Raw genomic sequence first — 14,468 nt, 5'->3', positions numbered from 1 at the left:
TCCCATAAATAACAACACTTTGGAGGTCCCGAGCCCCAAGGAGGTTAGATTGGCCTCAACCAGGGCCAGGGCCTTTTCAGCACTGGCCCCAACGTGGTGGAACGCTCTTGTCACAAGAGACTAGGGCCCTGCGGGATTCAACATCTTTCCGCAGGGCCTACAAGATGCAGCTGTTCCGCCTGGCCTTTGGGAATGGACTCAACACCCCCCCCCATTTATTTATTTATGGAATGCCTTATAAGGGATTTTGCATATACATTTTCCCTCGGCTCTCTTTGCTGGCCCATGAAGGACCAGCATGGATAGTTGGTCCCGGTGAATATTTGACGTTTTCTCCCCTTATGGCTTTGATCTATAGCCTACCACTAAAACGAGGCTGCATTTTAAGCTGCATTTTACACTGTATTCTAACTTATATTTTAATCAACTGTCTGTTTGGTTTTTGGTTTGTTTTTAATGTTTTTACTGTATTCATATTTGGTGTTAGCCGCCCTGAACCTGGTCTTGGCCAGGGAGGGTGGGGTAAAAAATTATTATTATTATTATTATTATTATTATTATTATTATTATTATTATTATTATTATTATTATTATTATTATTTTAAGAAGGATCAAAAGGGGAACACCAGGAAATAATCTTAACTAAGAGATTCAAACGAATCTGCAAACTAGCTTCCAACTATAGTGAGGAGAATCTGCTCTGCTTTATCACTTACTTGCATGAGTGAAAGAAGGATAATACTTATTCAATATATCCTTTCCTACAATCTTAAACCACAGAGCCTAGGGCTTGCTGATCAGAAGGTCAGCAGTTCGAATCCCCGCGACGGGGTGAGCTCCCATTGCTCGGTCCCTGCTCCTGCCCACCTAGCAGTTCAAAAGCACGTCAAAGTGCAAGTAGATAAATAGGTACCGCTCCGGCAGGAAGGTAAACGGCGTTTCCGTGTGCTGCTCTGGTTTCGCCAGAAGCGGCTTAGTCATGCTGGCCACATGACCTGGAAGCTGTACGCCGGCTCCCTCGGCCAATAAAGCGAGATGAGCACCACAACCCCAGAGTCGTTCGCGACTAGACCTAACGGTCAGGGGTCCCTTTACCTTTACCCTTTTACCAACCAAGGAAGGGACGCGGGTGGCACTGTGATCTAAACCACAGAGCCTCTTGGGCTTGCCGATCAGAAGGTTGGCGGTTCGAATCCGTGTAACGGGGTGAGCTCCCGTTGCTCAGTCCTTACTCCTGCCAACCTAGCAGTTCGAAAGCACACCAGTGCAAGTAGATAAATAGGTACCGCTCCAGCGGGAAGGTAAACGGCGTTTTCGTGCGCTGCTCTGGTTCGCCAGAAGTGGCTTAGTCCTGCTGGCCACATGACCCGGAAGCTGTACGCCAGCTCCCTCGGCCAATAAAGCGAGATGAGCGCTGCAACCCCCGAGTTGGCCACGACTGGACATAATGGTCAGGGGTCCCATTACCTTTTTATACTATACATATCAACATACCTACACACCTACCCCACACGGACACCCACCAAGTGACTTGACTTCCAGCCGTTCTTGTTACGCTACTTTCTTTACGCTACTTACTTTCAGGGGTCCCTTTACCTTTGCAATCTTTAACATTCCCACATGTTGGAGGGAGAGCGAGGGCATAGCTGTCAACGTTTCCCTTTTTCAAAGGGAAATTCCCTTATTCTGAATAGGATTCCTCGCAAGAAAAGGGAAAAGTTGACAGCTATGGGCTAGGGGACAGGTTGGCACCCCACCCCGCCCCGCCCCGGGTGGGAGCTGGCCCCCCAGTCACCTCAGCTGAGCAGTAGTCTCCCTCCATCTCTTTGTAGAGGGCTCCAGAAGGCCTCATCCGTATGGGGAGAGCCGTGTTCCAGATGGCAAGGCAGTTCTGAGGAAGGGCCTGATCCAGCCTCTCAAAGAGCTTTTCCAGGTTGAGCTTGTACTGCCTGATGGCCCTCGGCAGCCGAAGCTTCCTGGCCACCTTCTCTTGGTACCTGCACGGAAGAAGGGGAGACCATCAGGATCTTGGTGGGAAGACACAAAAGGATAACAGCATTGGTCTTCTACAACAGCAGCAAGAATACTTATCGCAAAGTATTGGAAAACACAAGAACTGCCCACCTTGGAAGAATGGCAGATGAAAGTGATGGACTACATGGAACTGGCGGAAATGACTGGCAGAATTCGAGACCAGGGGGAAGAGACGGTGAAAGAAGATTGGAAGAAATTTAAAGACTATCTACAGAAATATTGTAAAATTAATTAATGTTAGAATGATGTTGGATTGAGGTTGTGGTTTCTAGCTGTAAAGGTTAAAAGAATATGGGGGGGGGAATTGGATTTTTCTAAATAGATTAAAATTTAAGGTTATTAGAAATATACATTCAGATTAATGACTAGGGTGTAAGAAGGAGGGAAAGAAATTGCTGAACGAAATAAATTTGAATTGGAATACAAAAAAGGGAGGTATTAGGAGGTCTGGGAAATAAGTTAATGAAAGACAAGTGACAAAAAGTTGGAATTGTTTTTAACTGTTTTTTATTTTTGTATTTTTTCTTTTTCTTTTTCATTTTGTAATAATATGAAAATTTCAATAAATATTTATTTTAAAAAAAAGATAACAGCATTGGTCTTGGCCAAGAAAGCTGAAGGGTGTGAGGGTGGATTTGATTTAAATCAAATTGATTTAAATCGTGAGTCAGTAAGACTTGATTTAAATCATTATTCTTTTTTACAGAAAGACTCATTCTTGCTGGTATATCCTTAATATTTACAACCAGGTGGAAGGTTTTGTTTTTGGAATAATAAAATTTTCAGAGTAGTTTTTACAGGTATATCAAAAGTTACCCATTTGGTTATAATTATTAGAAACACAGAGACAGGTAATTATGAAAATGTTGTGAGGTTTCACTGTTTACATTTGGACAACTTTTCTGCTGCACTTTACTGGAAGGAGGAAAAGAGTCATTTCCTTAATAACAATTTAAACAATTTGTTTAACTAAAATAGTAACATGATAGCATATGTATCAATGTTTGTTAACTGATGTGGTTAAACAATTTAAACAACAACAACTTAGACTGAGTTTTAGCACACATGAAAAACTTGAAACAAATTCTTATTTCCTGATGAATAGCCTTTGGACTATAATGTAACTTAAATAGAAAACTATCTTTAGAAAGGTTTTTATTCCAAAAGCATTTTATTTTAAAAATCTGATTTAAATAAAAAAATCTGATTTAAAATGATGATGATGATGATGATAAATAATAATAATAATAATAATAATAATAATAATAATAATAATAATAATAATAATAGATTTTTATCCACCCTGCTGTATGCAGAGGAGGGTGAGCAAAGATGATCAACAAAGCCTGATGAAGAATGGTTGAAGGAGTTGGGTCGGTTTAGCTGGGAAAAGAGGAGACTGAGAGGAGATATGAGAGTCCTCTTCAAACATCTCAAGGTCTGTCACATGGAATAGGGAGCAAGCTAGTTTTCTCCTGCTCTGGAGGGTAGGACTCGAACCCATGGCTTCAAGATATACAAGAAAGGGGATTCCAAATAAACATCAGGAAGAACTTTCTGAGAGTAAGAGCTGCTTGGCAGTGGAATGGACTTCCTTGGGAGGTGATGGACTCTCCTTCCTTTTAGGTTTTTAAGTAGAGGTTGGGTGGTCATCTGACATGGATGCTTTGGCCGATATTCCTGCGTTTGGGCAGGGGGTTGGACTAGAATTCAGTGAACACCAGTAACTCCCAAAGGGAAAATATTTCATAACATGTATACCGTATTTTTTGCACCATAACACTCACTTTTTTCCTCCTAGAAAGTAAGGGGAAATGTCTGTGCGTGTTATGGAGCGAATGCCTGCAGGTGGGGGGGGATCTGCTGCAGTCGTGAGCAGAGGATCCATGGTTCCCCTTCCTTCCCTCCTCTGTGGTTACAAAGCATGGATCCACATGGATCCTCAGGATTTTTGCATTGGGCTACTCCAAACTCACTGTCAGATCACATGTCTGTGGCCACAGCATGAACCACAAAAATCATATATCCACTATTTCATTTAGAATATTTTTTTTCTTGTTTTCCTCCTCTAAAAACTACGTGCATGTTATAGTCTGGTGCGTGTTATAGAGCGAAAAATACGGTATTTTGGTTTCAAACCATGCTCAAGGCAGCTAATATGAAAAATAAATAAATACGTAAGTTGCAAACATAACCAGAATAGTCATAAGGCGGCATCAGATACTGAATCCTTATGAAAATTACTATAAAATATCTTACAAGGCAACAAGAACACACACACACCTGGTCTCATGTTCCCTTGATTTTCAAACCTGGACAGATGTGAATATAAACAAAAGGGTATTTTCCCAATTCTCCATCCTCCAACATGGGATCATCTTTGGTAATCAACAAAATAAAAAGGTTGTTTTGGAGACCACCCATAGAGGAGTCTGCCCACCACATCTCTGCATGACTAACTGCTCCAGCGGTTATTTTTTAAGGAGAGGGAAGCGCAGTTTTTCTGCTGAGTCCCTGCAAAAAGCAGCAACGAAAGCATCCCCAATCTCAGCTGATGCAGAGACATATGAGGTTTCTGGTCAGGGATCAGCAACGAAGGGCTGGATAACACAAGGCAGAGGCCGCAGGATCACAGCAAGGTCGGTCCATCTGGACAGCAAGAGCCCAGCACCCAGTTTCCAAGCGTAGGTCAGCCAGATATCTCAGAGAAGCCCACACACTGAAGCAGAGGGCCCTGGTGCCACAGGTAAGCCCCCCCTTACCTGTTGAGGTCCCAAAGGCAGGAATTGAAGATGACCACGTCCGGTTTCGGCTCTCTTTGGAGGTCGTCCAAGATTTCCTCCACGTAGTCCGAATAAACGCGGGGAATGAAGTAGCATCGCACCAGGTGATGATCCGAGCGGAACTCGCGCACCTCCTGGTATCTGTTCCCGCAGCCTACCCCACTATATTTCACCAGTTTATCATTGGCAAAAGTCGGCTCTCCCTGCAAGTAGAGATCAGGATCGTACACAAGGCCTCTTCTGCAAGCCCCTTGTAGCCAACCCATTACTGCGAGACCGCCTCTCCTGGTATGCCCCGCGGAGGACCTTAAGGTCTACAAAAAACAACATTTTGTACGTCCCAGGTCGCAAGGTGGTTAGATTGGTCTCAACTAGGGCCAGGGCCTTTTCAGTACTGGCCCCGACTTGGTGGAACGCTCTGTCCCTAGAGACTAGGGCCCTGCAGGACTTGACATCTTTCCACAGGGCCTGCAAGACAGAGCTGTTCCGCCTGGCCTTTGGTTTGGACTCACTCTGCCCCTTATGTTTCCCTCCCCTTATGGTTTTGATCTATCAGCTACTTTTAAAATGAGGCTGCATTTTAAATTGCATTTTAACCTGTTTTTTAAATTGGGTCCGTCCCCCCCATTATGTTTTTACTGTGATTTTATTGGTGTTAGCCACCCTGAGCCCGGCTCTGGGCAGGGAGGGCGGGGTATAAATAAAATTTACTATTTACTTTACTACTACTCCTAGAAGTCTCAGTCCAGAGAACCACAGAATGAGGGGGTCTCGGTTGGTCAAAAGCCACCTAACCCCCCTGTTTCCATCCTACTACTGAAAAACTGTCCAACCAGTCGGACGCCCCCCTCTAAGTATAAGACAGGGACTGCTGTGACTGAATAAAAGGAGGAAAAGTTATTGATCAGGGAATAGGGATCCAGTTCTGCCCTGAACTGGGGCAGCCAAGCAAAAGTTTGCACAATTATTGCTTGTGCAGCAGCTGTGTCCTTGAGACATCTAGGTTTGACCGTTGTGGTCCCTTCCAACTCTAAAATTCTAGGATTTTATGAAAATACTTTAAAGAAAAAACCACCTTTTTCTTCAGCTCATCAACAGTGAGCAGCTTGTCAGCCTGCAGGATGGAGATCAGGTCTTTGTATATCGATCGGTAAACTAGAATGGGAAGAAAACATGTCTTGTCGACTAAGGCTGCATACAAACATTTTATTCTAGAATCTATGGAGACTAAATACAAGTGTTGTTTTTTTTTAAAGTAGTCCACACACAATCTAGAGTAGGGGTCAGCAAACATTTTCAGCAGGGGGCCGGTCAACTGTCCCTCAGACTTTGTGGGGGGCCGGACTATATTTTGAAAAAAGAATACGAACAAATCCCTATTCCTTGCAAATAACCCAGAGATGCATTTTAAATAAAAGCACACATTCTACTTATGGAAAAACACGCTGATCCCCAGACCGTCCGCAGACCGGATTTAGAAGGCGATTGGGCCAGATCCGGCCCCCGGGCCTTAGTTTGCCTACCCATGATCTAGAGCTATTGCATATTTTCCCCCTTCAAGAAGTACTTCTGGAGAAATTGGGCTCGTTCCAAAAACGAAACACCTTTCTGGTGTGATTCTGCATTACCCTGCATAATCCATTTGAAAACAGATTGACAAAGATGTCGATTGCAAAGGAAACTTCAACTGTGTTTCTGCATGTAACCAAAGCGGCATGGAATACCGACAAATGAAGAATGGCTGATGAAAATCATGGAATATGCAGAATATGTTAAAACTGGCAGCTCTGATAAGAAACACAAATCTAGAATCTTTCAAGGAGGACTGGAAACTCTCTCTGGTCTACTAAAAAAATAATTTTCCAAATGCGAAATTTAAGGGGGGGGGATAGAATATATTAAGAAACCTACGTATTTAAGAGGGTGAAATGGGACACGATGGAATTTTAAGAAGCAACTGTATGCAATTGTGCTTATAAACATTGAGGATGGATGAGCAGGAACTCATTCGTATTATAGAATTATAACTGTTGAGCGATAAATGGTGACTCTGAATCTTGAAATACAGTCATACCTCTTGTTACGTTTGCTTCAGGTTAAATCTTTTCAAGTTGTGTCCCGCGGCGACCCGGAAGTACCAGAAAGGGTTACTTCCGGGTTTCGCCGCTCGTGCATGCGCAGACACTCAAAATGACTGTCACGGCTAAAAAATTGGCTGCTATTTCTTTAATGCTTAAAAAAGGTGGGTCAGCATGAGTCAGCGGCCTGCACCGGGTTGTATATATAGAGTGAGAAATGATAGTTTTTGTTTGGGTTGGTTGGTTGGTTAATGAAAGCTAGTAGTGTTGATGTGTACAGTTGGTCAGTCGTTTTTGCACAAAGTCTTTTAAGAATAAAAGCAAAAAGTACTCTGCAAGGATACTCTTCTCGTGCACTCTTTTATGCCAACAAGAGTCCGAGGGCCAGGCTAAGGTGACAAAGGGAGGTCAGAACCTTTTTTTGTGCAAACACTGACAATGCGCAGAAGCAGTGAATTGCGACCCGCACACGAGCAGATGTAGGTTGCGTTCTGCTCAGGCTGCGAACGGGGCTCCGGAATGGATCCCGTTCGCAACCAGGGGTACCACTGTAAAAGAAAAAGAAATGGGGGGTGGGATTGTAATCACCACTTCCTTTCTCGTCGACCTGTGTCACCATGTAGGCAAGGAATGGTTTGGATAACCTAATGAGCTTTTAAAGTGTCTCAAACAGGCACAACCACTCTCCTGGAAAGCAGGATCTAGAGTCAACCCAGATTGAAAGGAACATATTGAGCACAAACTGATCTGGAGTGGAGAGCAAACAGATTTCTGCACTGCAAAGGGTTTGGGGCAGTGGTTCTCAAAGGATGCAGTGCATCACACCGGTCTGGAGGAGAGCACAGCAAGTGTCGCGGGAAGATTCAATGGCAAACAAAGAAACATTTAAACATTTCAGTACAGTATGGCATCAAAATAAAAACTTTCTGGGGGTGATATGCAACCAGAAACAATATCCCCACGTCTCTTCAAGGGCACTGGCTATTCTTCTACAGTTCTCCACAACATATTGTTGCAAACAATATGCAAACATATTGTTGCAAATCCCTATTTTCAACCGTGATGAGCGATCAGAAAAGAGAAAGGCTTCTTTGTGTCAAGGGGAGTTTGATTGTCTCAAATTAGACCAAGATTACCCAGGACTGGGACACGGGTGGTGCTGTGGGTTAAACCACAGAGCCTAGGACTTGCCGATCAGAAGGTCAGCGGTTCGAATCCCCGCGACGGGGTGAGCTCCCGTTGCTCGGTCCCTACTCCTGCCAACCTAGCAGTTCGAAAGCATGTCAAAGTGCAAGTAGATAAATAGGTACCACTCCGGCGGAAAGGTAAACGGCGTTTCCGTGTGCTGCTCTGGTTCGCCAGAAGCGGCTTAGTCATACTGGCCACATGACCCGGAAGCTGTACGCCAGCTCCCTCGGCCAATAAAGCAAGATGAGCGCCGCAACCCCAGAGTCGGCCATGACTGGACCTAATGGTCAGGGGTCCCTTTACCTTTACCCAAGACTATCTAGCCCAGGGGTAGGCAACCTAAGGCCCGTGGGCTGGATGCAGCCCAATCGCCTTCTCAATCCGGCCCACAGACGGTCCAGGAATCAGCGTGTTTTTACATAAGTAGAATGTGTCCTTTTATTTAAAATGCATCTCTGGGTTATTTGTGGGGCACAAGAATTCATTCATTTTAAAAAACAGTGGTACCTCAGGTTACATACGCTTCAGGTTACATATGCTTCAGGTTACAGACTGAAGGACCAGGTGCACAGCCCGGGGGTCATTTTGGACTCACAGCTGTCCATGGAGGCGCTAGTTAATTCTGTGTCCAGGGCAGCTGTCTCCCAGCTCCATCTGGTATGCAGGCTGAGACCCTACCTGCCTGCGGACTGTCTCGCCAGAGTGGTGCATGCTCTGGTTATCTCCCGCTTGGACTACTGCAATGCACTCTACATGGGGCTACCTTTGAAGGTGACCCGGAAACTACAACTAATCCAGAATGCGACAGGTAGAATGCTGACTGGGAGCAGCCGCCAAGACCACATAACACCGATCTTGAAAGACCTACACTGGCTCCCAGTACATTTCCGAGCACAATTCAAAGTGTTGGTGTTGCTATTTAAAAGCCTAAATGGCCTCAGTCCTGTAGACTTGAAGGAGCGTCTCCGCCCTCATCGTTCAGCCCGGACACTGAGGTCCAGCACCAAGGGCCTTCTGGCGGTTCCCTCATTGCGAGAAGCCAAGTTACAGGGAACCAGGCAGAGGGCCTTCTTGGTAGCGGCACCTGCCCTGTGGAATGCCCTCCCACCAGATGTCAAAGAGATAAACAACTACCTGACATTTCAAAGACATCTGAAGGCAGCCCTGTTTAGGGAAGCTTTTAATGACTGATGTTTTAATGTACAGTAGTACCTCGGGTGAAGTACTTAATTCGTTCCGGAGGTCCGTACTTAACCTGAAACTGTTCTTAACCTGAAGCACCACTTTAGCTAATGGGGCCTCCCTCTGCTGCCGCGCCGCCGGAGCACAATTTCTGTTCTCATCCTGAAGCAGAGTTCTTAACCTGAAGCACTATTTCTGGGTACCAGAGTCTGTAACCTGAAGTGTATGTAACCCGAGGTACCACTGTACTGGTGGTGCAGTGGTTAAGAGTGGTGGACTCGTAATCTCGTAATCTCGATTCCCTGCTCCTCCACCTGCAGCTGCTGGGTGACCTTGGGCCAGTCACACTTCTTTGAAGTCTCTCAGCCCCACTCACCTCACAGAGTGTTTGTTGTGGGGGAGGAAGGGAAAGGAGATTGTTAGCCGCTTTGAGACTCCTTCGGGTAGAGATAAAGCAGGATATCAAATCCAAACTCTTCTTCTTCTAATCTTTTGTTGGAAGCCGCCCAGAGTGGCTGGGGAAACCCAGCCAGATGAGCAGGGTATAACATTGTTGTTGTTGTTGTTGTTGGTATTTATTTTAAAGAACTCTGTTGTTGGGAAGCATTTGCTGGTAGTAATGCAGAGTGGCAAATGATGGCATATCCTCAACAACAACAGAGTGGCATATCCTCAACAACAAAAAAGCTTTAAGGTTTTAGCAAGCAGATGGATTGAGCACGATAAGCAGTTAAGAAGCACATCAGCATTCAGACACACGCTAAGCATCGAGAGCTGCAACCCACAGTGTTTCCGCAGATCATGTTTCCAATTTATCAAGATAGAAATATACAGAGAGGCAGTTTGAAAGAGGAAGTGAGGCTGCGCTCAAGAGATGGAGAGGCAGAGAGAGGAGGGAGGGACGCGCTGAAGGACAAGGGCAGAGAATTGTTTTCATTCTCCCGGCAAGAGAAAAGGCACCCAGCCTGTGTTTCGAAGGCCAGGAATTGTTGCAGCTGAGGAACAAACCACATCCTAATTGCCACATCGAGAAGATACTCACTGGAATCGCCCATGATCACAACAAACTTGTTGTGGAGCAGCTGCTGGGCTTCTTTCGAGGAGAAACTGTGGGTTTCTACCAAGGGGAGACTTGTCATGGTTGCATTCGCGGCGGAACACCTCAACCCGGCCAGCGTTTTTTCCTGCAAAAAGGAGACAAATAAGGACAGGGAAGACAAACAAGGAACAAAAAAAACCTCCCATGCCTTTCGGAAGGCATAAAACTATTAGCCCTGCAGCGAAATGTCTCGGCTTGTGAAATGTCTCGGCTTTCCGTCACCTATCTGCCACAGGAAGGACCGTATTAAAGGGTTTATTACCCCTTTGGGGGTCTCCCCTTCAGGGCAACAACAACTGGGACGGGCTCACCACTGGGCAGCCCACTTTCTCCAGCATCCCTGACTTTTCTCCCCACCCAGTAAAAGGTGCATACACTGGAGCACGTAGATAGACTCTGCAGTGTGTCTCCCACTTGGATCCCCAGCCATTGTCAAGAGTACAGCTCCCACCACACCAATGGCTGTATGCTGAGAAACTATCTCCCGATTGCCAGGAGGCCAGCACAGCTGAACTTTGTTTAGGCTCAGAGACCTTGAGATCAAAAGACTTCCTCTCCCTTCTCAGGCTGCTCTGACACGTACCAGGCTCTTGAGTTGTAAATTACTTTGATAGCCTCCTGAACCTTTTCACACCCAATCCACCCTCAAGCCCCCAGCTGTGGCAGGATCAGCAGATCAGATAACATATCATCCTGCCTAGAGTCAGGATGTAATTGTCTCACACTTCTAAAGACAGGGAGTTTTAGAATACCCATTCCCCAGAAGTCCACAGTTTTAACTCTCCCGCAATGCCACACTCCTGCATGAATCAACGTTTGACATACCAAGATTTCCCAACTTCGCTACACCAGTAGTCAGGGAAGATGGGAGTTGTAGTCCAACAAAAGCTGGGGAAACCAGAGATTAAGAAACACTGGTCTGGTGAGTCTGCACAAAGCATTAAACAGCCTTCCACAGACCAGGCGTTCTTTCTTGATAACCCAGCTGATCACCTCTGTTGTTGCTGCCAAAATGTTCCTTCTGGCCCCGCACACTTCTGCACAGTGGCAGCTCACTAACACTGCCCACCCCCAACCAAATTTAGTGGAAGGTTTGAGCAAAGCATTTAGCACCGAAGCTGCAAATCAGCAGGAAGTCAGCTGTTTTGAGCTCACTTCCCTTTCTCTATAGAGCAGCTGGTGGCACCTCTGTCTTGGCTGCTAAGATGTTATCTCCCCAAACCCAGGTATCACATCTCGGTTTGTCTGGGGAAGATAAACCACAGCCGAAGGTTCAGCTGTAACTAGGGCTCTGCAATATCAGGCTTTCAACACTGTGATATGCCACCAACTAAACATTGAGATATACTGATATACCACAACGTCTGAGCTGGTGGAGCTGCTTTGGAACTTTGTGACATATCACCAGCTAAACCACTATCATTCTGCCCAGACACTGAGGTCCAGCGCCAAGAACCTTCTGGCAGTTCCCTCCCTGCGAGATATGAGGCTACAGGGAACAGGCAGAGGGCCTTCTCGGTAGTGGCTCCTGCCCTGTGGAACACCTTCCCACCAGATGTCAAAGAGAAGAAGAACTACTAGATTTTTAGAAGACATCTGAAGGCAGCCCTGTTTAGGCAAGTTTTTTTATGTTTGATGCTGTATTGTTTTTAATATTCAGTTGGAAGCTGCCCAGAGAGGCTGGGGAAACCCAGCCAGATGAGCGGAGTATAAATTATTATTATTATTATTATTATTATTATTATTATTATTATTATTATTACTACTACTACTACTACTACTACTACTACTACTACTACTATGCAAAGCACCCTGCAAGGCCACAGCAGGCAAAAGAAACCCCCTGCTGTCACTGTGATGTCAGGTGATTTGACGAGTGGCAAATCAGCAACATGGAGTTGTGATAGGAATTTTATGGTCTTAGATATATGGTAATGTTCATAACTGCACATACATAGATCAACACAGGAAGACCAACCTGGAACCATTTTGATTCCTAAACTGACCAAATCCTTTCTCTGCAAGGTTAAACTGGAAAAGCCTCCCCATTGTCTCTTTCCTCACAAATCCTGTCTCAAGGATATGTCTGTTTGAATAAGGTGTGAGCCTGTGACCTGGCCCAGGAAATAAGTATTTTACCACTACAAAAGAATGGCCAGGCTCCCCAGGAAATCCAATCAAGTAACCTGCTAGACAGGAGATAAACAACAACAGGAGAAAAACAATATTTAAATTTCTGTGATGTAGGTGGGATGTATCTGAGGGGTGGTCTTAGGTTACACCCCTTCTGTGATGTATGCATAATGTTTCTGGGGGTGGTCTTGATCTAGAGAATGGGAATTTCAAAAGTCTTTATAAGCCCTTGCACGGCATTTTAAGGGGTCCTCTTCCTCTCCTGCGTGTGAGGGGAGCACCCTGTTGCAACAGATCAATAAAGATCAGGCTTACTAGCTGCTTTGCTTCTCAATATTCTCTGGTTGGCCTCTGTTATTTTCTCCTACCAATAGGGAACCTATGTAAGGACTCTATATGGGCTCTTGGATACCCCATAAGGGAAAAGGGCATATTTTTATTTACAACAGAGTAGACCTGTTGAATCAACTTAGCAACGTTCATTCATTTCACCGGGTCTACTCAGAGTGAAATTTTATTGATTACCACCCAAAGTGCCCCTGCCTTCAATGGGTTAGACTCCTTGCAAGGCACACACAGTATGGCAGTCATCATCACCATCATCATATTTATTCATACTCCGCCAATCTGGCTGGGTTGCCCCAGCCACTCTGGGTGGCTTCCAACACATAAAAACATAATGGCCGTCGGGGTCCCTTCTGATTCTATGATTGTTGTCTTGGAAGGTTTTGTGGGAAAGACTCCCACAAAACGACGGTTAAATGACACCCCAAATCCCAAGTCCCCAGCACAGCCTCTAACGAAAGCCAGGACAATGACCTTTGGCACAGGCACCTTACATACAGAACAGCAGAAGCTCAGAAAAGCAGTCTATAAAATTGTAGCAATAAGCGGATCCCATGTTTCCTCTGACTATCCAATATAAAATCAAATAACTGCTAAAATTCACCGGTTTGACCGATTTCCTTGGTTCCAAGGCCTAATGACTCCTCTGGAAAAGGGGAATCCATCATCCCTTAATGATAAGGTCACATACTCCTTCCCCCTTGTTGCAGGAATTTATGTATAGGTTGGGGGGGTTGCCCCTCCAGCAGATATCATGCACATGCAGCCCACTACCAAAATCAGCACAATCACTTTTGTGACTTGTCCCCACAAAACACTTCATCAGTTTATTCAAAGGGCCTCTGCTGCATGATACCAAATGTAAGAATTCACTGATCCATGTATCTATGTACTGGCTCACAGGGAAAACTTCAGAAATTCATATAGACATGTGAGCTCAGCTCCCCAGCAGCCCCTCTGCCTGAGTGATAATCCCTGGCCTCCTGATACCTGAGTGCCAGACAGGTAGCCATTCCAGAAATAACAAACCCAGATGAAGACAAAAGGGTGTGATTAACTTGGCTGGGAAACAGGGAAATGTAAATATCTCTTTTGTTACACTTGATGCGTGTTTGGTGGAGGGCAAGGAGAACCATGGGGCAGGGTCCAGGATGCTCAGATTCCTGCCACCAGACCTCCCCTTTCATGATGTAACCATGATGTGTGAGTGATGTAGTTTGGGGGTGTGTAACATGGGGATTATCAGCTAATAAAAGTTTGGGGGCTCTTTTGTTCGGGGCTTCCATCTTGTTCCACCTGGTGGCAGGTGGGAGTCCTGTTGCAACAGTCTTCAATAAATACCAAGCCTACTGGCTGCTGTTTTGCTCTGGTATTCCTGACTGCTGTCCAAGGGAGCCCTCAGATTTCTCTGCTAACACCCTCCATAAGGTGTGAACTTGGCCACACCATGGGAGGCAGGAGGCCATCAAGGGGACCACATACCCCAGGCAGAAACCCATCAGGATGGTGGATTGAATCCTGATACTTCCAAAGGAAAAGCACAGGAAAGCCTTACAGCCAGGGGGATGTGTAAATATCTTTACTGTTCCTTGGGGAAGAGGAACTGGGGTTATTGACAGGGGTGGG

At 45.4% G+C, this 14,468-nt stretch overlaps 1 protein-coding gene across 1 annotated transcript in view; it reads right to left on the bottom strand.

The window, feature by feature from the left end:
- The window catches only part of LOC308594240 (PC-esterase domain-containing protein 1B-like), a 62,391-nt gene that overhangs the window by 7,387 nt on the left and 40,536 nt on the right, over window positions 1-14,468 (bottom strand). Inside the window, exons 3-6 of the mRNA XM_081207155.1 lie at window positions 10,308-10,449; window positions 5,893-5,972; window positions 4,797-5,020; window positions 1,796-1,997 (exon numbers count right to left, since the gene is read on the bottom strand). Coding sequence (XP_081063281.1) covers window positions 1,796-1,997; window positions 4,797-5,020; window positions 5,893-5,972; window positions 10,308-10,404 — 603 coding nt within the window. The 5' untranslated portion in view covers window positions 10,405-10,449. The remainder of the gene's footprint in view (window positions 1-1,795; window positions 1,998-4,796; window positions 5,021-5,892; window positions 5,973-10,307; window positions 10,450-14,468) is intronic.

The sequence above is a fragment of the Podarcis bocagei genome (assembly GCF_964188305.1).
Source record: "Podarcis bocagei genome assembly, chromosome: 9".
Lineage (NCBI taxonomy): Eukaryota > Metazoa > Chordata > Lepidosauria > Squamata > Lacertidae > Podarcis > Podarcis bocagei.
This window is presented reverse-complemented; position numbering and strand designations above follow the sequence as displayed.